Here is a 26,385-nt window from a genome sequence, read left to right as displayed (position 1 = left end):
AAATAAAATTTTAATTTAAATATAAATACTGTTATTAATGACGTATTGTAAGAGTATATAAATAACAATTTATTTGTACACCGAAAATAGTTAATATAAAATATTATTATTTAATTAACTGTGTATTATAATACACAAATATTTTTACATATAATACGTGCTCGGATACCGAAAAAGTCGGATAACGCGGAAATCGGCTATTTGCATAAAATAAACGAAAAATTCAAAAGTTATGACGTATGTAATTAGTTTATTATGTACAATTGGAGTATCTAAACCTGTATACAGAGTACATAGTTAAAATATATAGATACGAAAACATTTACGTACTGGATCATCTTCATGTTTTAAAAAAGTCTTTGATAGATCTGTTGATAGACTGCATACTTGGTACACATATTACGAGGAGAAAGATATACTTTTCAGCAACTGATACTCGAAGGGAAGATAGAGGGTAGGAGAGATCTGGGATGTAAAAAAATGTCATGGCTGCGCAATATTCGACAATGGACAGGAATCCACAGCTATGAAATGCTTCGCAATGTTGCTAAAACCAGAATTATTTAATCCTGACTATTTAACATCTCACCTGACAAGACGATGTACGGTGGACGCCTACGCAAAATGCACGGCACCTTAAGAAGAAGAAGATAGATTTGTGCGTCAACTTCTGGCCTCGTTTTAACGCTGCGATGTTGCGCCAACGCTGAAGATCAAGGACATCGGTAGGGGTTGACTCTTCCTGTTGCTCAATATAGGCGAGGGCAGCTCCAATCGCCTTCAATCCTTCGGAGTGAGATATTTTCTCGACCATCTCATCTGTGTCATGCGCAGAGACATTGTGTGGGTTGATAACCATGTCGGCGATTACATCATCAGTCAATTTCATTTGCTGATCTTGCATAATCCACTCGTTGACGTCTTCATCATTTATCGGCAGTTTCGTTGGTAACTGATTAGCGAGGTCTACTATTTCAGCAGTACAGTTATTGTTATCTTTTCCATCACTTTTCGCTGCAATTTGAAAAAGCTTTCGCCATGATTTTTGCAAAGTTGTTACTCTCACATCATCCTACGCTGAAGCTATCCAGTAAGACACATCCTTGGTTATAAGATACCCTAACTAGGTCAACAACACTTGAAAAAGCCTTCGACGATAGTTGCGTTTCATAGCCTCAAAAACTCCTTGGTCCAGATGTTGAATGAGAGATGTGCGTTTAGTGGCAAGAAAACAGCTTTAATGTCACCGCCAGCCAACGAACTTGCATCTGGATGAGATGGCACGTTGTCCAAAAGAAGAATAGCTTTTCTTGATAGGTCTTTTTTTTTAAGTAGGCCTCAACAACGCAAACTAACTAGTCAAAAAACCAATCTTTAAAAATTTGGCAATCAATTCACGCACTACGTTGATTCCTTTACATGGTGGGTAGGCGGTTTACTTGAATATTTTTAAAAGCTCTTGGATTCTTCGATTTTCTAATAAGTAGAGGTCTTAATTTTAAGGATCCAGAAGAGTTGCTACACATCAGAAGAGTTACTCGTTTTTTGCGTTTTTTGTATCCAGGCGCACTTTTTTCACTTTAAGCTACCAATGTTTTGGTTGGAAGCATTCTGAAATTGAGACCCGTTTCGTCCCAATTGAAGATTTGGTCTGACGTGAGGCCATGCTCTAAAATGAGATCTCTCAATTTTAAATTAAACGGCTCAATTTCAAGATAAATTGGCCGAACATTTTTCACCCAAAATGTTCAGTTATTGCTTGCCATATCTCTTCTTCCATCTGTCGAGCCAACCATCACTTGCAGTAAAATTTTCCTCGCCATTCTTAAATCGTTTGTGAAACTCGGCAGCCTTAGCTTGAAGCATGGGGCCACTAATTGGACTTCTCAACCCTCGAAGATTAGAAGACCATAAAAATAAGGCTTCAGAAGTCTGTTGGTATTCTCCTTTCTTTATAGTTTTCCGCAGCAAATCACTTCCACCACTCACACTTTTATTAACTGATTGTTCAATATCTTTTCGTTTACGTCTTTAATCTCCCACAGTCACTTCTGCGACACCTAGATCAGCAGCAACCTTCTTTACTGACTCACTCTTATCCAAGCGTTTTATAGCAATTTTTTTTCTAAAGAAACCACAAGTCGTTTACGTTTTAAACTCATATTGCACTTCAAGTTACATAGAAACTACACAAAAAGAATACATGAATGAACTTGTAAGAGCTTACAGTTGGACGAACCGAATAGCTAGCTGTGATGACTCAAACTGACGGGTGGCGGAGTGGGTGGGGAGGCCGACAGTAAAAGCATAAGGGCTAGAACAATAACACTCACTAGTGACTCATCTCTTCAGCGTACCAACAGCCAGCGCACACGCTTTCACTTGATCTCGCTCTCTAAGCTAATTTATTACATAATGTGTTCTTTTCAATCACTACCTCGGATAATCCAGAGGCTCGGTTAGTCGGGACTCAGATAATCGCGAGTTAAGCAAATAGTAGAGACACTATACGTGAAATTAAATCTTAACTATCTTTTCTATATCATTTTTAACAGTTTTCCTTACAGACAATGCCGAGTTCCAACATCAAAAAGATTATAATACCCATGTTCGTCCGTCTTAAAATCTGGTCTACTGGCAAGGATTGATTCTACCGTAAACCGATAATATCAACGGAAATAAGGGCTCATGTGACAATCGCAGCGAACTACGACTGCCTAATAAAGTCACATTGTTTTGAGCCTTTCGACTCTCGGAACTCCAAGAGATATCGCTGCCACCTTTGACTAGAAAGAATACGGCCTTAGAGGCGTTCAGGCATAATCCCACGGATGGTAGCTTCGCACCACTACTCGCTTAAGTAAGTGCGTCAATCAAATGTCCAAACCTTCGGTTCCTCTCGTACTGAGCAGCGACGAGTCATCAATATGGTAAAACTAACCTGTCTCACGACGGTCTAAGACTAAAATAATTCCAGATTTTTATTCAGCGTCATTAAAAATGTTCAGACGCAAAAATGTCTTCTTAAATTTTTTAAATTTAACCATCACAATATAATTTTTTCTTTATGAAAGCTACCTGAATGAAAGATATTTTTGAGGGGCAGCACAAGTTTCGAATATTAATTTCCTGGAGAATTTTCTCGTTATTTTATTATATCCAATTTCCATTTTAGGCGCAGCTAGGGCGAATTTTATAAGTTTCGTTTGTGTCGAAACACCTCTACTGGCACCATTCTTTGCTCGCTTTGTGAAATGTTTGATAATTTCCGAGATATGGACAGAAAAAATCGAACCATATTTTTTAATATTGCTATGTTCCAAGTTTTCTGTTAGAAATGATATCGGTGCACGATAATTGATGTAAAACATTTTAATATATTGAGAAATTATTTAAGGTTGAATTATTTGCTTCTCTTTTAATGGTGTATAAGCACATCTTAATTATACTGGATGTTATTGAAATAGTAATTATATCAACTGAACCAAAAAATTGTAAAAAGTTTTCTTATTTTTTCACATAAACTTTCCTAAGACGTCTATTCTTTGTAGTGATTTAGCAATGAATGGTAAATATATTGGTTTTGAAGATCAGTTACAGGAAATAATATTCTCTATACCATTCATCCATTAAAATATCTTAAAATACTTATGGTATAATTATAAATCCAGCTTTTATGTTAAGTGTCTGTCTGTAAGGGGAGAGGGAGGAACAGTGGGGTACCCAAGATACTATGCCTGATATTTCAGGAAATCATGATATTAGGGTTGCTATGAAGATTTTTTTTTTCATTGTACAACATATCTATAATTGATTAACAAACTATTTCATATTTAAGTAGTTACAGTTTGACTAACAGAGCGAAACTCATGCAGAGTGAAGTTTACCCCACTTTGCCACATACAACGGGATACATTCGGGTACCAGGTGGGGCATTGTGGGAAATTTTTTATAGAAATGATATAGAATGAATGTCTGTGAACATATTTTTCGTCAAAATATACAGTTTTAATTGTTACAAGTAACTTTAAACAAAATTAAACATTTACGAATATACTCAGCATAAATCGACATAAAATGGATTAACATTTTTTTAAAACAAAATTAAACACCTAAACTCAAAAAAATATACAATTAAATGACATCAAAAGCCTCATAATAATTAATCAAAAAAGCATATGGTACATACAGGTATGGCTTGATCAGCCCCGTCATCTTCTTCTTCACAAGGGCAAGTGTGCCCAACTCTTGCACTTTATGCATTGTATCCAACCCTCCGTCGACGGTGACCATAAGTAAACACAGTAAATGTATTCAGCATCTTCCCCATCGGTTTCCTTTATTTTGTTTGGTTTTCTGACTATTTTGTTTCTTTTTTTATTTGGTTTATTATTGCTTAAGTCTATAATGTTGGTCACTTTTCATTTCTTTGCTCTCTTTGGTTGCCTTTGATGCAACAAGCTCATTTTTATAGGGCCATTCTGTAAGTATCGGCCTTTGAGTTGTACGGTTTTCCTTCGAAAAAGGCATAATTTTCCCAGAAGACATGTTGAAAGAAGTTTTTCCTGGGTGATTCATCCATAAACATCCAGGTTGTGGAGAGTTTTGCTTAAAATCTGGAGATCTTTGTTCTCGAGTTGACAGATTGGTAGTTATTTCTGTTAGCGGCGGACGTGTCTCACCAGTAAATTTAATTACTTGAGAATTATTTTGAGAATTATTAAACGCTGGAAGACAATTTTGTAGAGCATAGAACAACTTCCGGATTTCCTGAATTATTTGTAGTTTCAGTTTCAGATCCATAGGCTAGATTCCTGTTGATCTATATGCTTTTATCGCGGGAGTCATTGTAGCTGCAGTTACATATGCCAGTTCAAATAGTGTTGCCATCTGGAATTGAGTCATCACAAGACCTGGGTGGCTTCTTAGTCATTTTTTCACTTCATTACTGTAGTAAGTGCTTAGTGGCTTCATAAAACCTACATCTAACGGATGCAAACGATGAGTACAATGTGGAGGGAAGCACAACAAAATCCCACCTTTTTTGCGGGCCATATCAGTCACCTGTACAGATTTTACATGTGTGGCATGTTCAGCTAAGAGCAAAAGTATAGGATCGTCTTTTGTACCATGTGACTATTCTATAAAACGCTTTAACCAGAGTAAAAAAAAGGTGGTTTTTTATCCATCCTGATTCATGGCATTCCCCCAAGATCTAACTGAGACCCCGTCAAGTAATTCTGGCTTCATACGCTTTCTTGAGAAAATAAACATGGGAGGCATGCAGTTGCCAACAGCACTAAAGCAAACAATTGTTGTCATTAATTTACCTCGTTTTGTAGAAGTCATTTGTCGTTTGCCACACAATGCTAAAATTTTGGAATGGCTCTTGGGCACGGTAGAAACACCTGTTTCGTTGACGTTAAAAATCAGTGCTCTGTAACCACAAGTATCGCAACCTACTCTGTCAAACGCCTTTTCATAATCTATGAAGCACACATAAACATATTTATTCACGTCCAAACAGCGTTTCGTTTAATACGTTGGACATACACTACAAGTGCACTTTATAAGATAGGGAAACTTTTAACTGTTTAGTAAAGCCCTATCTCTGTCAGTGGACACAAAATCATCATCTTAATATTAAATACACAGATAGACGGCTTTAAACAAATGATAAATATTTCATACAAATTAAAAAAAGTTTCTAATTTTACTTTTTTAAAATCTCTCCATTTTCACAACACAATTATATAACTCGACCTCAAAGTTGAAAAGCAAAATTACACTTTAATAGCCGAACCTTATTTTCGATTGTGTTCATACCGTGATAAAAATAATCTCGCCGATCTATTAAATGCACGCAATTCATTAATCTCTTTTTTTACGATGTAATTATTTATGACAACTGAATATCACATAGCTACAATGTTATCGATAGCATTCATTGACAAAAGAGGATGAAAACTGGTAGCGAAAGTCACGAAACATTTAAGGGAGTTTTATTTTTTATTAGGGAGGATTGTTGTAAACACAAAAGTATGTGTTAAAATAGAATCAAAATAACAGTGTGTAGTGAGCTACATTTACGTCATTTGAAGTGATAACTTCTATACGTAGGCTTGAGAAAAATTTATTCTTTTAGATAGAAAAAAATTTCAAATTGGTTTCATCATGAAATCTATTATTGTAATGTTGCATGAATTTGGCTGAAATTACCGATTTAGAGCAGTACGTAAGAGCAAAAGTTAAAGTTGAGCCTCCTCTTTATAAGTTTCAAAAAAGGTTTGCTAGCCTCCTCTTTATAGGTTTTCTGTGATAAAAAGGCACCTGTACCATGCCCTAAGAGTACTGGAATTCCGGAAAAGATGATTAGACTAGTAAAAATTACCTAAATGAAGACCGACAAGAGAGTACGGAGAGAAGAAAGCCTATCAGGAAAATCTGAAGTAAGAAGAGGACTAAAGCAGGGAGATTCGCTCTCCACAATACTCTTCAATTTCTTGCTAGAGGCAATAATGAGAGAAAGTGAGTAGATAGGTAGACACTTGAGGGCACTTTTTTCCCCAGATTCTGGGGAAAAACCGCTCGCGCCTTATGGAGAATATGGCAAATTTCCCCAGACCCCTGACCCAGATTTCCCCAGATTTCGCGCACGTGACCGCGGGACTTACGTGAAGACGGCGTCAATTCTTCTTCTTTTACGTGACGTGAACACGAACGAAAGGTATGATTTATGACAACAGAAGCCAGGTCATAGCCTGCAGACAATCTGGTGTTAATGGCAAGAACTAAAACTTTAAAGTGACTTTTTAAAAGGACCACATATAAAGGCACACAACTGCATACTACCACAAACAACGAGAGTTAAGAATATTGATTCAAAAAGGTGACAGAGTTTGAGAATCTAGGAGTAACCCTAACAAGTAAAGGGGAAGAAAGCCAAGAAATTGGAAAGCGAATTTCAAAAGAAAGAAAGACGGTCGGAGCTCTACACAAACTACTAAGCGCAAAAAATATCTCAAGAGAAGCAAAATTGAGACTATACCGAACAGTGATCCAACCCACGGTCCTGTACGGAAGCGAAATATGGGTGATGAACAAAAATCAAGAAAATATGCTGAACATCTGGGAACGAAGTGTTTAAGAAAAATATTCGGGGGAGTAAAAGACTATGAAGACGTTTGGAGGAGACGAACAAATAAAGAGATCGAAGACCTGTACGGGAAACCAGAAATTAGCCAGATCGTCAGGACAAAGAGACTTAGATGGTTAGGCAATCTTGCGAGAATGGCAGATTGTGATCAATCGGGATAAATAAATTGCAACCATAGACAGACGAAAATGGAGGAACACAGTGAAAAAATTCCAAGCCATGGGCCTCTAGGGCATCTTGAGCTGTATATATTGTATTATGAATCTAGCTCCATTTTGAATTTGGTTGTTTTTTCATCAAATGAAATTATTTTTCACTGTTTTAAACTAAGTTTTCTATTGTTTATAAAATCCCTCATGGCATTTACTTTGACATATTGTCAAAATTTGAATATTTTTTCAGTACTGTCAACTTTAATTTAATAAAAGATCTAGTGACAAAGACTTCCCTGAATCCTCGCACTCTCGAAATTAAGCTATTGTACGTAATTACATATATAACACTAATCGTATTGCAACTTGTTCTTCTCCAATTTCTTTTTTTTTGTCACATGGTTTCTTTAAGAAAAATTATACCAACGTCGATATTTTATTTGATAATTTGCCAATAAACTAAAAAGGATTCACTAAACAAACCGCAGTTTAACGATTGATTTAATATCCTTAAACACCATGAATCTTACAGCTTCTGGCAACGTAACTGATAGACATTAATCGTATTAGCAGTGCGTGACCAGTCGAGCATTCTACGTTCGGTAAAAAACAGCCAATAAGGCTTTGCCAAAAATATATGGTATTATTTAAAAAGTTTGCACGAAATATGAAACATTTCCGTGAACTTTTGGTGTCAACTGTTTTGGAACAACGTTTTTATAGAAAAGAATGTTACGATTTAAAAGTATATAGTAATTGAATTTACATGCAAAATCATTCGATTCTACATATTTGCTTAAAAATACAGTATTTATTTGGCATGCTTCCAAATTCAACTTTATTTTTAAGAAACGTGCAAAATTACAGAATAAGTGTCTACGGTTTTGGAATTACTGAAAAATTTACTAAAAATTACAAGCTAAAAAGTTTTAAAATATATCAATTTAAATTTGTATACTGGGTGTCATTTTTTTTATTTTAATAACGCATCAACCACGCAGGGTCATTAGCGTATTTAGATTAATGTGACAGTTGATACAATTAGTGTATCTACATTAGGTTACAATAATAGTATATATGTGTATTACAATGTATGTTTTAGATCTTTTGAAGTAGTTGACAGTCTTTACGATAAGAAAATATTTTTTGGGTATCTGTATTTTCTTCTAGGGCATCTCTTAGGGAGTTGGGTATGCTATATTTGAGTCGTTCACCGTTATATTTGGGACACTGTATTAAAAAATGTTTTACCCTTAGAACACTGTTGCACACTTCACACACTGGTTTATTTTTTCGCTGTAATAAATAGTCATGAGTAAGTCGTGTAAGACCGATACGGAGACGGGTAAGTGTCAATTGCTCTCTTCTGTCTTTTTTGTTTGGTTTCCAAAGACATGGATATTTGTTGACTTCGTATAGCCTTGATGGAGTGTTGTTCCAAATTTATTACCATTTTTAAATTATTTTTTGTTTTAAGTATAGTTCAAATCGTTTTGTACCAATATGATACTTTCTTCGGACATCGGGTTAGTTGGTGCGTTTTTAGCCAGTTTATCTACAACCTTCAATCATTACCGACCAATTGCGACCAATACGCATTGCTCCTGTAGTGATCCTTTCCCAAGTTAACATGCTCCTTTTCTAACTTGGCTGCACTGTACTGAAGATGACCAATAGTCAGAAATACGTATATACGGTTGCCTTCCATCTTATACACATATTCTTTTTATATTTTTTTCATTTGTTGAGAGCTATGTCGATACCGTTTACCTTTATTTTACTGTCAACTCGCATTAACCTTTTTCTTGTTGTTTGAAACGTTCTGAACGTTTGGCATTCCTTTCCTTAGGTAGCTTAGCTTCTTTCGTGGATGTGTTAGTTGTTGCTCTGGAAATCTCAGAGTCTTCTAAAATTATTGCCATAAATTGGTCGCATTGCTTCTGTAGTGATCCTTTCTCAAGTTAACATGCTCCTTTTCTAACCTGGCTGCACCGTACTGAAGACGACCAATAGTCAGAAATACGTATATACGGTTGCCTTCCATCTTATACACATATTTTTTTATATTTATTTCATTTGACACAGAACTGGTTGACTGATGGTATAGGGCAATGACCCTTTCTATTATCAGTTTATCGTAGATGCAGATATTGTAGGTTGCAGCCTTATACTGTCATATAATGTATACAGTGGATCAGGAACGGAGGCGAGGCGATTTGTTTATACGCCCATGACAGACAAACAGGAGATCAGGAAAAGTATTCGGAAAGGCAAAAAATTCATTTTTGAATATGATATAAAACAGAACTTGCTGGAGGAGTTATGAATGAGTGCAATTTTGTATGGAAACAAATGTCAATTAGTATTCCCTGAAAGAAACCTTTATGTTTAGCACTACATATACGATTTTCTAAACCCAGTTTCAATATTATATTTTCAGCAACCAAAAAAAAAAAGATACCTGTATGATCAGTATCAGTAACTACCAGGTTCTCACCCCTGGCAATTTGGGTCTGCTAATCTTTCATCTATTTGACATGTATAAGGTATGAGAGATGTAATATTGGATTAAATTCATGGCTTTGAAATGGATTTGCTATATTTAAGACATGATATTCAAGTGGTTGAGGCTTAAGATCTTAATAAAAGATTTTTAATGTAACTAACTATACATTGACTACGAATTTCACAAAAGTGTATAATTTAATAAAGAGTTTATTTTATAATTTTATATTAAATTTATGTCTGTAAATGCGTCTCGAATCAGTCTAGTTTTTATCAAAATTATGCAAATATGTTTTTTTAGTCCATAACTTAAACGGCTAACTGTGTTACTTTTTTTCAAAATATTTACTAAATGCTAACTTAATTCACAATTTCTCCTCATAAATAGGTAATAATAATACCTTGATAATAAAATACTTTATTTGTTCTAATTAACAGGTATCCATCAATAATCAAATTCAATAAGTAAGTAAATTTAGGACGGCAAAATAGTAGGAATGCCTCACAAGGTCGGCATGAACTTCTCTCCACTGCAACTTTCACGAAAGCTTTAATTTCTTTGCTTTTTAGTTGTAGATAAACAGGAATTCGAATAAGAAAATCATGACAAATCTAAAAAATTTGTAATATTGAAGTAGATTATAGTATTAATAAAATAATAAAATAGAGAATAAACTATATTAAAAAATTATTTCTATATTAGAGATTATTAGAGAGTAAATTATTTCGTGAAACATTTGTTTCTTTATCAATTGTTATTTCGTAACAAGTTTTTACCCAATTTTTATTGTTTTTATAGTATTTTCTCCCATCTCTCTATTTTCAATTGTGCTGCTTGTATTCAGACGTAGTCTCAGAATTTTTCTCATGCTCCATATACCCGGTATCCCAACTAAACTTTTTTCCATCTAAAACTCGGTAAGATAACCACTTTTCAAAAATTAGTCCATTTTTTATCAAAAGGAACCAATTTTTATGGAAAACAATTCTTACAATGGTAACTATGTGCTGAGACAATTCCCCACAAATGTTTAAATGGGTCAAGGAGTCAATGAGCAATAATAAATTTTTAAAAATCAATCAATTAGTTACCGACAAATCGAATGTATTGATCGGAATTACCTCCATTAACTTGGAGACTTTGAGTTTTGAAGATCTCACACTCCATCATTTAGCGATAATTCTTTATCCTAGTTCTTACGCAAAGTTCTGTGTATTTGTATGTGAGTTGAGCAGAGTAAACTATTATAGAATACCAAGGTACTTCACCTCGTCAGAAAAAATTGGACTGTAGTTTAGAATCCTTGGGGGTATTAAGCCCGCGATTCTTCTTTTCCTGGTTTCTATTTCTGTCTTCTTAGAGCAACTTGTAATCTATCACATAGTGTGATCTTAAACTTACTGCTTTGCAGGACAGCAATATCGTCGGCATAGGCTACTGTGTAGAACCCGTTGCTGCTGAGTTGGTCAACACAGGTGACTGTAAAGCTCTTTATTCGGTCTGTTCTTATTTCGTACAGACCAGCCGATTTACAATCTTCCATTTGATGGAGTATGTTTCTCATCCTTTCCAGACAAAGGGAGGTACTATATATATAGTACCTCCCTTTGTCTGGAGAAGATGAGAAACATACTCCATAAGTAAAAAGTAATGGCAAAACATAAAACCAAAAATGGTATATCGATGGATATATATATAATCAGCGAGAGGATCGTTATTAAGATGATAAACATTTGGATATCTCTTAATCTCGAAGAAATGAGAGTCAATTAATAAAATTCACGTTTCTCAAGAAAGGCTCGATGGATGATTTTAATTTTCGGCTTAAATTTCTTGTTTTTTTTTTTTTCATAAAACAATTTCTCAATAAAATATTAGTTGTTTTATCTTTGCATAATAAGTCCTTTAAAACTTACTGTGTTAACCAGGGTTTTATGCTGTTGACATTGTTCTCTAATGCAATTTGAACTGATTTCCATCTGGAGATTTTTCTAAGAGTAAGTAATAGTTTAATAAAATAGTGTATATGTATTTAAACGCCCAATTTTGATATTTATATTTAGGTAAATAATTTGAACACGAACAATAAATATATAAATAGCTACTTAAACTTTTTTATTTATTTTAGTAAATTTTGATCTAAATGTTTCGAAATCCTGTTAAAATCGACAACTTTCTACTGTTTTAGGTTTGTAAATAGGATTGATTATATTATACAATATTCTGGAATGATACTATTATATTAGATTTTTAGGACTTGTAATATATTTGATATTAAATTTCAATGACGTACCAAAAAGTGCTATGATTTATATAAAATGATCAGTTTTCTTTATAGTTGGATTATACAATTAACTCATAGGCCTGCGTTTTTATTTTTTCTAAAAATTATTTTAATTTATTGAATTTCATGATAGTTACTACTTAGGTTTAGAAGACTAGAGGTACAATTGAACGAATTAGATTTCTAGAAACACAAAAAAAAAGAGAAATAAAACTTATGGGGAAATTAGACGTAGAATAATTAAACAACGGTTATATTGAATATTAAGTTTACCGTACTAGTGTAGTATAGTGATGAGTGGAAGAACGGTCCACGTCCAAAAATACACATTTTAGAGGAAAGGGAAAATCTATTTATAAAAAAAAGGAAGATCTAGGGCCGATTGTTCGAACGCTAATCAAAACTGATTGTAATCAAATATTTAATTACAATAAAATACGTCACAGCAGCTGTCAAAATTATTAAAAATTGCTTATTATTATTGGTTTGTAAATAAAAACATGAAATTAACATCAGAAAGAGTTTAATTATGGTTTATTTTAAATTAATACGCAAAATAATAAAATTGAATAAAATAAATCAGTCAACATAACCTCAAAATGTGACGTCTTCTTCTTATGGTGCCTATCCGTTACGGATGTTGGACACTAACATGGCTATTCTGACTTTGTTGACTGCTGTCCTGAAAAGTCCGGTAGTGGTTAAGTTAAACCATTTTCGCAGGTTATGCAGCCAGGATATTCTTCTTCGTCCTGGACCTCTTTTCCCATGCACTTTACCTAGAAGTATGGTCCGAAGTAGGTTGTATCGTTTTTCATTGCGCATTATATGGCCCAGGTATTCTAGTTTGCGACGTTTTATGGTTATGACTAGTTCGCGCTCTTTACCCATTCTATGTAGTACTTCTTCGTAGATAACTCTGTCTATCCAAGAAATCCTCAACATGCGTCTATAGCACCTCATCTCAACTGCTTCGAGTCTCTTCAGTGATGCTTCAGTTAAGGTCCATGACTCCACGCCATATAAAATGTGACGTATTTGATTTTAATTAAATATTTGATTTCAATCAAGTTTTGATTAGCGTTCGAACAATTAGCCCCTAATGTCGATATGTACAATTGACTTATTAAATTTACTGCTTGGTATTGTTTAAAAACACAATAATATTTAGTACTATATTATGATACACGATATTTTGTCAAAAATATGTGATGGACTTGGACCATTTGTCCACTTTGTGATGAATTTATATATATATATATATATATATATATATATATATATATATATATATATATATATATATATATATATATACAACCAAATTTATCTTAAAGATGCAGTAGCAGTAAACAAACCTACACACGTTATCAACATTATGAATATTACGAGGAGCACTCCCAAATCACGATTTACAATGTATAAACGTACATAATATCCACCTCATAAACTATATAAATAGACATCGTATACGAAACTCAGCATACCATATCATTTAGTAGTCCTTGTACGCGGAAGAATTGCCATAACTTAATTGGACAACTGTTGTTCTAGTGATAATGTTTTAGACAGGGCGTGCGTCAGGGAATTACAGCGCTTGAATTTATTCATTTATATTTATAATAAATGTTATCATTTATATTTTATGATCAGAAGAATAACAAAGATAAAATTAAATTAATAAATGTTAGAATGAGGTTTTCCAACAACATAATATGCGAATTCGTTATTGTAATGCATTGAATTAATAAAATTAAATTAAATATGTAAAAATTGTTTTAAAACTAAATGTAATATCTAATGGCGGTTTCCCACCAAACGGACAAAATAAAAACAAAACAAAACACAAACTCGTATCCAATAAAACAAAATAGCAACTTTTCACAAACTTTACTAAAGACTGGCGTGTTTTGAAACAGTTCGTTTTGTTTGTCGAGTCCCGAGTTTTTGAAACTCGAGTCTGTTTAGTGGAAACGGTCAGTTGTGTTTATTAATGGACTACCTCACCTCTGACGTTACAATGGGCGGGGCTTCGAAAACCTTTCTAAACATTTCTACACTAAATACAAGATAGAGCTGCGGTAAGTATAAATAAACAGTATGATTGTTACGAGGGGCACTCCCAGATCATGATTTTAACGATGTATAAACCTATATTTTCCTGTATTATGAAATACATATGAAAATATGAAGTAGACATCGTAGCATAAGTCGTTCACAGGAATAACAGAACTGAAAATAACTGAATAAACATGTTAGAATGAGGTTTTCCAACAACATAATAACGTTAATCCGTTATTGTAATGCACGGAATTAAAATACAATTACATTAAATGTGTAAAAATGTTTTTAACGTAATATTTAAGGTTGGAACGGAGTTGCCACTTGTGAACTGAGCTCTTAATGGCACTCCATTCGTTGGTTTAAGGAAAACGAAATTTCAAAGCAAAAACCTATGCAAAGGTCAGAAAAATCTTGTCAAAAATAAAAACATTCAACATATCTGAGTAATACATAAAACAAAAAACTCAAAGTGTAACTTAGGTAATATTTTACTCAGAATCTACCTCGAGTGCCTGTGAATACCTTCTTTTTTCTTTACCCATTTCATCTACAATATGCTAACAATAGTGTATTTTTTTATGTTTATTCACAATAGTCAAAAGCTCGACTTTTAGAACTGAATTGTCAAAACTTTTGATCGCAGCCACTTTTGAATATCCGCTTTCTTCAACTCGGTTGTCGATATTTATTAAACGGGGAGTATATAACGAATATATTAAGATAGAAAAAAACATGGCGACTACCAAAATGGCACTACACAGGATCTTGATTATATAGAACGTATAGTTATGTACGAGATATCATAAGGCACTATGAATGAAAATAAATTTACTATAGACAAATTTTGATTTATTGACTTAAGGAAGGCCTCTGGCTAAGTTCAAAATAAACAACTGATCGAAACCTAACTTGCGACATAGCAAATGAAAAGGGACGATATAACGAATCTATTAAGATATGTAATTGATTTTCTATCTTAATATATTCGTTATATCCTTTCCTTTCATTTTCTATATCGCGTGATAGGATTTGATCAGTTGTTTATTTTGTACTCAGCCAGAAGCCTTCTTAGTCAATAAATCAAAATTTGGCATACGGTTTTGCTTTCGTATTAAATTATTAAATGTATACAGCATGTTCAGCAGAAAGTCGAACAAAAGATGTGGGATCTTGACAATATCATTGAGACTCAAGTTGAACCACTGATAATTAACGTAGTTAATGAGAGCAGCACGTCAGACTCTGATTATGAATAAAATATTAATTTACACTGTGAGTTTTTTGTTTTATTTATTAGTCAGATATGTAGAATGTTTTTATTTTTGACGAATGATTTTCTCGGACATTTGCATAGGTTTTTGTTTGAAACTTCGTTTACTTTAAAAAACGAATGGGGTGCGATTAAGAGCTCAGTTCTTGACTGGCAGCCCCGTTTAAACCGGAAGCTCTTAGATATTAATACTCATAATTTCAACGCAATTTAAGAAGTTTTTACTTCTGGCGGCACTTCTCCAAGTGCACCTTATTTTTTTTTAATGCAAAATTTTCGTTTATGAAAACATTTAAAGTTAAGGTATATCTGTATTCAAATTTACGAAATTTATATAAAATGAGATTTCAATTTCTGGTAACATTTGTAATCTGGATCACGCGAGTTTTATTGTTTTTCAAATAAAAACTGAAAACATAATAATAAGTTACTTCTTTTGAGGCGAACTAACACACAATATACTTTAAAAAATAAGTGTATTTGATGTTTTGATTTCAATCGTTTAAGTGTCAAAACAACGTTGCAATTACTGCTTTATTATTTTTGTCAAACCATAAGTTTCTTTTTATTTTACAGTAGTGAAGCTAATTTTGAATTTCCTTGAAAATAATACTAACATTGTATATTTTATCTTCGTTGTTCATAATAAACAAATCTTTAATTGTACATACTGTTTTATTAATTTGATAAGAAATATGAAAGCAAAACCGCACGCCTATGGAGTCTTACGTAGCATAGCCTGGTTTTGTTTACTTTTACTGCACGTCGAATTTGAATGAGTATATATATATATTCCGTGATTTGAAGGTGAAATTCTGTTTTCTGTCCTTCCGATATTAGTACTCCGTCGTGTTCTGATATTATTGCCCATAATATTAGCAATTGCTGCTGCACAATAAATCAGCATATGCAAATATTCCAATGTATAGGCTTCTACGACATAATTTGTAGTAATGGTGATCTTCTAAGTGAGTTTTTTTTAATAAACTCTTGTACGGCAAGTACCTTTTGCTTATCAGGCTACCTCGCTACCCGTTGTATTATCCGGTCGAGTTTCTTGTAGCTCCGGAATCTGCTCTTGTATTTCGTTAGGGACTTGATCTACAACTAGCTCTTTGTCCTGCCCGATTTTACTTTTGATAGTATCGCGTCTAATCTCTGGGATAATTGATCTGCTACTCGTTGTTTAAATACTTGAATATCAGGGTACTCCCTGAAAAATTCGGCATTCAGCAGTTGTCACCTGGTAATTTAAGCGCAAAATATTTTCGTTCATGGACACAGTCCATTTCATATGCTGCCTGTTCCAGAACAGCGATTTTTTCAGCAATTGGAGCTCTGGATTATTGTTGTTTGCCTCGCTTTTAGTTGTTGTTGTTGGACTGTAGCTAATTTTATGACTGGGGCCCGTCTGCTCAATTCCCTGTCAACGCAACCCTACCTCAACTTATTTTTATTATTTTATCTAATTACCAGAGGATCTGCGAAAGTAGCTATATTTTTTACAATTTACTTCATATTGTACCATTTCATCCAGTCTTCCTATAAAGTGTGTCAATTTTAAAACTTTAAAAAAAGTTCAAATTGAAAACCCCCATTTGTGTTACATCATCGAAAAGACTATAAAAAATGCTACCCAATGGTACAAATAAATATTATACAGGGTGAAGCAATAATTGTGAAACTTTGACTTAGATGGAAAATTTAATGAGGTTTTTGTTGATTCTGTTGATGACCCTGTATAATTATTGTTTAATAATCATACAGGGTGTTAATATCAGCCGGCTTACTATGACTTTTGTATTTATAATGCTATCTCCCGGACTATTATTTTTAATGATAAGTTCCCGTCGGAATTTTTTTTTGTTAAATAAAAACTTAATTTGCCGTTTTTGCAAAACAAGTTGAAAACATCTATTTTTTGGGTTCGGTCAGATTCAATAATTTTTGGTTTATTTGAGAATTTTAAATTTCATTAGTTTTCATCATTTGTACGATCGGTACTGTCATTTAGCTGTAGTTGTCACAAAAAGTTACGGTATACCTTACGCGTGGCGTAAGTCACGTGTACGTCCGTGATTTAGATAAAAAGTTTAGACAAACGAGATCAGCGCAAAATAAAAAAAGTGATTCCTCAAGATTACAGAAGCATCCCAAATTGAGGTCCTTGGAAATTTTGCAATAGAGCCTACTGCATCAACACGTCAAATATCTGAAATGACAGGACTTTCACAGGAGTCAGTTAGGAATGTTTTGAAATTACATAAGTTTTACCCGTACAAAATACAAATTCTTCAAGAACTAGGCGATGATGATCCACACCGACGAATTGAGTTTTGTGAACTCATGACTGAAAGAATTCACGTTGAACCGAGAATGCTAAAAATATGTGTTTCACTGATAAATGTACTTTTATGTTGAATGGTAGTGGAAATAAACAAAACTGTCTGTACTCGGCTGATGCGAACCCGCATCGATTTAGAGAAGGTCACACTCAATATCCTGAAAAACTGAATGTTTGTGCAGGAATATTAGTCGATGATATAATTGGCCCCTTGTTCATACCAGACAATTTAAGTGGCGACATTTATCTCGATATACTGAAAAACACCATCGAATTTAATTGTGCATGAATTTGAGAACCAAAGGGACGATCAAGGCAACTTAGCTCTAGACGAAGATTTGCTGCACTTCCATCAAAATGGAGCACCTCCTCACTATGCAGCTGCAGTTAGGCACTGGTTGAATACTAATTATCCGAACAAGTAGATTTGCAAGAGAGGTCCTATTGAGTGGCCACCGAGGTCACCAGACTTACCGCCACCTGACTTTTTTACCTCAAGTCAGTTGTTTATAAAACTCAACCTGGGGAATTGCGAGAAAGAATTATGCAAGCATGTCGCGCTATTACTTAAACATTTGCCAAAGTTCGTGCAGAATTTGAAAATAGTCTGTATTATTGTTTACAAAACAACGGAACATACTTTGAACATTTACTTAATTGACATTTTTAACGACAAAAACAACATTATATTTGAGTTGAGTTGAGTTCAACAAAAACCTCATTATATTTTCCATTTAAACCAAAGTTTCACAATTATTGCTGCATCCTGTATACATATTATTTATACCATTGGATAGCATTTTTTATAGTCTTTTCAATGATGTATTACAAGTAGCGGTTTGCAATTTATTCTTTTTTGGTTGTGGTGGGTTGTGGCCTAGGGGGTTGATGGGGGTGAGTTCTCTTTTTTGTTATTTTAGTTCCCCCTTACTATCCTAGAAACAGTTTCAAGCATTTTTAATATCAGCTTTTGTTCGTGAGATATATCCCATTGTAAGTTTTAAAATCGACAAGCTGTATATTTTTACCACTGTTCCAAAATCAATACATATTAACAGTATTGTACTAAATATTTTCCCGAATATTGGTAAAAATATCGTTCATTTCAATGGCTTGCTAGACTCATTTATCATGCAATGAAAAATAACAAATGAGCGTAGTAAGAAGTCACAATTTTCTTACATGAAACAAATATATTTTCTAGGACGTGAAGCTCTTACGTATGCTTTGTAGCTACAAAAGTGAGATATTGTACATAATATATTAAATATGTTTCTTAAATCCCATATATTTTACGACATTATTTCTCACTTCGTTCAAAATAAATATGCTATCTATTATAGTACAATTGTCACAATAAATATGAGGTACTTAAAAATGTCTTTCTATTTCTCGTACAGTAATTTTCTCAGAATGATATTTCAATAAAACATAGGGATATAGTAAAAAGAAATATTTTATTAAAAAGTTTTAAACAGAAGGATGTGGCAAAACGCTATAAGAAAAAGAACAAATAAAGAATCTAATATGTGTAAAACTTGTTTACGAATTTCTTGGAAAAATAGGAAATCTGAAAAATCAGCATAAATTAATAGACCAGGGGTTGTATTTTCGAATTCATTCAACCATATTTTGCATGCGAAATTAGAAGAAATTCGTTCGTATTCCAGTTTTCTGTATTTTCAAATAGTGCATGTACGAATTTTTTCGTATACAGCGACTCGAATGGGTCTGAACCATTCGAATTTCGATGCTAGTATACGATCAAAGTAATTGTTGTCATTTCAGTTGTCACTGAGCCTGTGTACGTCAGATAACATTTCTGCTGATAATTTTTACACGGTATTTTACATTGAACAATACAGTACAATTTACGTTAATATAATATTTTTACATTCAACTTTGTTTTCATGGCAGGTTTAAATATTTTTTATTAGAAAAAAATAAAGTTAATACCCTTGCAGAGGCGGAAATATTAGAGGAACGGAGAGGCAAAGTTTACCATCCCTTTTTTAACCCTAGAGGACTATTCGAATGTACTATTTCAAAAATTGTACAGATTAACAAAGCCCCTCACAATGGAGTTAATTTTTTGGTTCAGCCGACACTGAACCACTATATATCATGCCCTTTTTTACTCCTTTCAGCTAATTTACAAGAAAAGAATTCTTTTAGATGATAAAATCATCATAAAATAGGTTAAGTAAAACTGTCAATCATTCTTTTTCTTTTGAGTTTTGGTTGGTCGAATTTGCAGTGTTGCCGGTGAAGATTCCTATCGTGTACGATTCGATTGAATTTGAAAATACGACCCCAGGGCGGATCTGTTTTAAGGTGTATGTGAGAGGTGGCATTCGTATTTTTGTAGAAGTAGTTAGGTGATAACTTCAGTAAAAATCCGTGTCAAAAATGTATGAAAACATCAAGATGTTCTAAATATCAAAGGGCTGTAGAGAACTGGATCCGAGAGAGTGATGAGCGATGTTGGAAGAGAATCCCAAAACAAACAGGAGAAAGTCTTCATTGGTGGACCATTACAAAAAGAACCAAGGAACTGTTCCATATGGGCAGCAACAAACTGGCAAAAAAATGAAATTTAAAATGGAGACCTTAGCAGCAGACTCTGCATTAAAAATCCAGAAAGTGTGAAACATTCATATCAAAACAGGATTTCGATCCCACCCCTGAATAAATGACTATCTGCAATGTTTCAAAACGCCAGTCGAAAAGTAGACCGAATATAACAGATCCTGCTTCTTAGTTTTGTTGACTTCCACGAAGCATGTAATACAGGGGAAATAGTCAGTATCTTAAACGAAGCAGTAGAAAGCAGAATAGACTACATATTCGAATATTATTCGAAGTTTAGACAGAAATATAATAACTGTAAACCTTAACTGGCAGAAAGTGATGCCAAGGAGATACTTTTTTCATCAAAACTATTTATAACAGTCATGGAGTAAGCATTTAAAATATTAGACTGGGGTTTAAAGGGTATTAACATCGATGAATAGAAATTAAATTATCTCCGATATAAAGACTACATAATTTTCATAGTAGACGACTTAGGACAAAGACAGACACGGTGGTTTTCGCCGAGTCGGCGTGCCGACTATTCAAAATACATACAGCGGCATTGTATGAACCAGAACGCTGCCCAGTCACAAATTTACGTGAGTTGTTGATTGTTGTGATTACAAAATGGAAGATTTTATCTGATTGTTTTATTTAATTTTAAAAAGAAAGAGAGAAAAAAGGCAATGTGGATACATCCGATTGTTGGTGAAAGGGAAAAAAAGGCATTTTTTACAATTTATTTTTCGAAATAAGGCAAGATGAAGACAAATATTTCAATTATGTAAGAATGTCAATGACTTCTTCTGATGAGTTGTTGAAGACCATTAAACCAAATATAATTAAAATAAATACTCGCATGAGAACATGTATTCCGGCTGTAGAAAAACTGCTTATTACTCTCAGGTAAGCAATTATTAGATGTAGATGTACTAATAAAAATTTTATTCAGAAACTTTACCACAATCACAATCTGCCCTTGAAGATAAAATTTTTACTTGATTGGAGAGCTGTGAAAAGAGGGTCAAAATGGAACCCTCAAAAAATTATGGTGAAAACAGCCACTTTTTGCTTTCTTTGGTACCTAGTCTCGCATCTCTGCCAAAGATATTAAATATAAAGTGTAGAATAGAGTTCATGCAAGCAATTAATATGAAGTGTATGCTTTGCAGCAGGCACAACAACAACTTTCTTGCAACAAGCTCAACAACACTATTCTCAGTCGCACTTCACAACACATACAAGAACAACCTAGTTATTCATATGTAGTTCAACAAGAATAATGTATAGTTACTGTACCAACCTTCTCCAGCTGGCTCTGTCCAATCCTATCTAAACAATTTCAGCCCAGAAGAGGAATCCCAATTTATAGTTTTCTAATATAAACATATAATTATCAATATAATTTGTAGAAAATATATAATCAATATAATTTGTAGTAAAGTTTCTGAATAAAATTATTATTAGTACATCTACATCTAATAATTGCTTACGTGAGAGTAATAAGCAGTTTTCTTCTGCCGGAATACATGTTCTCGTGCGTGTATTTGTTTTAATTATATCACGTAAATTTGTGACTGGGCAGCGTTCTGGCTGTATGTATTTTAAATAGTCGGCACTCGGCCGCCGACTCGGCGAAAACCGCTGTGTCTGTCTTCGGCCTGAGAGGAAGCTAGAGTCATGCTACAACAACTACAGCATGTAGCACACAGATTCGGTTTGAGTATAAACTACAGAAAAATAAAATGATGACAAATCTCGTTCCAAATGAGCTTATACATTTTTTTGACATTTTGACAGCTTAGACTTTTTGAAAGATATGTGCATTTGAGGTATGAAATAAGACTAACGAGAGACAATCAGACATCTGAGCTGTTCAAAAGAAAATTAGGCTGGGAAGCATTCCAAAAATAAGACAATGACATTTATAAGAGTAAATACAACTTTTTTGCCAAATAACCACCACATATACACTCAGCTATGCTTTTAAAAGAGATCACTAACTGGAGAGATGCCCTTCATGTCAGTCTCTATTTGGTCACAACTAACACATGTTTATTGCCCTTTGTGCAGCTGTTAGAATCCGTAAGAGTTTATTAAAAAATCTTTACGACTAGTAAAAAAAGATTAGAGCAATACCTAAGCGTAGATATTAAATCGAACCAAGAGTGGAGCGCTAGTGTAAATAAATTTCTTAATATCCCTATAGTTCCCATATGTTTAATATTGCAGTAGGTAATAAATATTAACATCAAAAATCTGTACCATAATAAACTGATGTACTTTTAGATATATGTTAAAACATATTATACATGCAATATTTTGCAATGTTTCAGGATCGGCTCCACCGTCGAGGTCCGGATCAAAAGTCGATCTCTCATCGTTGGGATCATCTGGAACTTTAACCGCCCCATCCACACCTATGGGAAGCCCTCCGATATCGCCGAAACGTCGAGGGGTATTTCCCGATAATATTTCTGTACCACTCGCTTTAAAAGAAGACGAATGCGACTTATAGCCCCACTAGATTTCCCTGGTTTAGATTTAGTTGTGGTTTACTTTAGTGGTTTAAGGTAATTTTTAAGTAATATGGTTAAAAGTCAAAATCTACTTTTATAAATCGAGATCATTTCGGATATTACATTGCTGTACTTACTGATGACTAGATTGTCAATATAAAAAGATTTATGTAAACGGTAAAAAATTATTATTTTAATTAAATTTAATGTGTCTCTTAATTATTTTAATTTTTTTTAAATTCGTTTAGAATCATATATAAGTAATATGGTTTAAAGTCAAAATCTGTTATGTACAACAAACCGGTGATTATCTCGCTTCACAAAGACTGCTACATAGTATTTGAGCCTAATCACCTTCCTTTTAACCAAAACTCATTCGAATTAAGCCAAAATTTGCCGGTTTTTGAAACTATCACCGAAAATGATCTTTTATCGTTCAGGCCTAGTTTCTCACTGCCAGCCAATCGGAACTCTTTTTAATTACGCTTTTGATTCTATAATGGACCTTAAGAGTGCTGGGCCTTCAAATATTTGTGGGAATTTATTTAATTAAGACGCAAATAGACTCTACGCAGTTAATACTTTCTTAGATGTCTCGCATATACAACTGGGTAAACAAAACTTTAGATTATTATTACGTACCAGCCAGGGGCGTATCAAATAAATTTTTATACACTTTAAATATTCGATGGTTATAAGAAAAAACTTATGCTATAGATTTCTTAAAAGAATATTAAAAGAATGTTTCGTTTTTTTCTTTATTGTAAAATATAACCTAATGTAAAATTTATTGTAATCGAATTGGCCCAGTGTCAATAACGCAGTAGTTGAGACACAATTAACTAAAAAAAATGTCTATGCTTAACAGTGTATTTCAAAAAGTGCAGGACGGGTATCGTGACAATATATAAACTAAAATGTTTGGTGCAAAAACACTTTTATGTAGGTATAATAAAGCAAAACTGATAATTGCTTTTACCTATAGAACTAGAATGAATATCGTTAATATATCTACATGAGCGCCGTAAGCGGGGTTTGCCTTTAATGCCTAGTCAATACATTACATAAACTATAATGAAAAACGTTTTACAAATTAAATGTACCATATATTTATCATTATCCCATCAAACTTAAAACACGTCAAAATTTTTGTTGTTAATTGTTCAATAGTGTAAAATTTAATACTGTTAACTTCACATTAAAAGGCACATTATATTTGATTGGATATTTCCTAAGCTTTTGTGAAGCTTCCAACAAGAAATCGATAATATTTTTACCGTTAAACTTAATATTTACAAAATTACGCATGAAATTATTATTTTTAATGTACTTAATCTATTTTTTTCACATGCAAGACGTTTTTATTCAGCATGTAATAGCCAAAATGTATAAAGTCAATAAAAGAGGTTTTTGTATCTTGCAAGTAAATCGTCGACTTCAACTTCTAGAGCCCTGGTAACCAAAAGCCCTATTTAAATTTAGATTGAGGAGAAGGAAGTAGCGGGAATATCGAACAGTAGATATGGGAGCGGCCGATGTTCGGCTAATGAATTCAGCACACTATGATTAGTTCAGTGAAAGTATACTAGAAATTTAGCTTTAACTTTGCCAAATGTATTAAAATACAGCTGCAGAATGGATTGTAGAAGTATGTGCTTGGAAAATCAAGGTGTTTATTTGCTAATATAAAATTAAAGGGAACAGAAAAAAGTATTTGAAAAAATTTTTATTACATCAACTTTTGAAAACCGCATATTCTGAAGAAGACGGCATACGTTTTAGATATTAAATCTTGGATCTAATCAATAGTAGATGGTTGGAAAATAATATTCCCTAAAGAATAGGCAGCATAAAAGAGGCAAGACACCTGTCAAGGTCGTATTGCCCTCCCAGACAAATCCTTACAGGCCTTCCTAGGCAACTGGCTTCCAAAAATTTGGTTATTTCCCTCCATTTCTTTCCGTCTCTTGCTTTTTTTCTCCGATCTTTCACACCTATTTCTGGCAAGTCTTGCTTTACTGCTTCCAACCATTTCTTCTTTGGACGTTTTTCCCCCATTTCTCTCTCCGTCAGTATTGTTTTAACATTTCTGTTCTCTTATCGGCATTCGTATAATGTGACCAAACCACCTGGCTCTTTGGACTCGTATTGTTGCCGTAATTATTGGTTTTTCATACATCCTTATTATTTACTTATTTGTTCGTCTTCTTCACAGATTATGTGCCATCCGTACTCTCTGTGAGTCTGATGTCTGATAACTATCTCGTATACTCGCAGTTTAGCTGTTCTTGATACATTTTTGCTTTCAGTATTGAATTTAGTGACCCTATCGATCTGCTTCACTTTATTAATCATTTGTCTATCTCTTTCTCTTCTTTTCCAGTGCTCATTATGTTTACTCCTGTCACTTTTTCAAAATTATAGATAGCCTTTGCTCCTTTTATTTTTATGTATTTGCTATTATTTGTTATGTTTCCTCTCCCTTCCATATAGGTATTGCGTTTTTGTTTGGTTTATTGTTAGTCCGCATCTTTCTGCTTCTTCTTCAAATTTCTGGAAAAGTTTTTCTAGATGGTTGTGATAGTCCTGTTTGTGCTCATATTTGATCTTCTTACGATTTCTAGTACTCTCCTAATACTATGTTGAATAAATTCGTTAATAGCAGATCCCCTTGTTTTAAACCTGTTTCCACTGTGAACTGTCTTGAAAAGCTTCCTTCCATTGTAACCCTATTTATCGTGTTCCTAAGCATCATTTTTACTAGCCTTATAAGCTTTTCTGGTATTTCTAATGTTTTCATGGCCTCATATAGCATGGAGTATGGAGTCGTATGCTTATCTAAAATCGATAAATAACATATGTATTCCCAAGTTTTATTTTTAGTCATCATTTTGTATAAATTGATACATACTTATTTAAATAGTAGTTACGGAGAAAACCCCTTGGTATTCTCCGATCACTTTGTTATCATATTACATTAATCTGTTCTTAATAATTTTTGCAAGTATTTTACAGTCTACTTCTAATAGTGCTATACCTCTATAGTTTTCGTGCTCCGTTTTTTCTCCTTCTTTATAGATAGGACAAATAAGAGTGCTATTCCATTATTTTGGTATTCCTTCCTTTTGTCAAACTGCTAATGTCAAGCGATATATTCTTTCCTTCCTTAAAAATCTCAGCTGCAATACCACTTTCTCCTGCACTTTTCTTATTTTTTAGATCTCTAATTAGTTCTTTGACTTCATTCAAAGTTGGTTCCTCGCACGTTCCTTCTTCATCATCATACCAATCCTCATTTCCCTCGAGTTTCTCTTGTTGATCTATATTTAATCGATCTTCGAAGTATTTCGCCAACTGTTTAATTTTTCTGTTGTTTTTCCCAGAAATAAATCTTCTTTCTGCCTGCAATACTGTGCTTCTTTTTAGTTTCTCTGGATTTGTTTTTGGTAGAAACTTTTAACCTCTTTGTTTATGTAGGCTTCTTCCATATTTTTCAATTGTTTGTCTAGCTGTTCT

The 26,385-nt window shown here is 33.5% G+C and overlaps 1 protein-coding gene across 1 annotated transcript in view; it reads left to right on the top strand.

Moving 5' to 3' along the window:
* The window catches only part of LOC140449111 (uncharacterized), a 71,689-nt gene extending 48,613 nt beyond the window's left edge, over positions 1 to 23,076 (top strand). The window contains exon 6 of the mRNA XM_072542254.1: positions 22,687 to 23,076. Within this exon, the coding sequence (XP_072398355.1) occupies positions 22,687 to 22,868 (182 nt within the window). The 3' untranslated portion in view covers positions 22,869 to 23,076. The remainder of the gene's footprint in view (positions 1 to 22,686) is intronic.
* Positions 23,077 to 26,385: the final 3,309 nt, after the last annotated feature.

This window comes from Diabrotica undecimpunctata, chromosome 8 (assembly GCF_040954645.1).
Source record: "Diabrotica undecimpunctata isolate CICGRU chromosome 8, icDiaUnde3, whole genome shotgun sequence".
Classification (NCBI taxonomy): Eukaryota; Metazoa; Arthropoda; class Insecta; order Coleoptera; family Chrysomelidae; genus Diabrotica; species Diabrotica undecimpunctata.
This window is presented reverse-complemented; position numbering and strand designations above follow the sequence as displayed.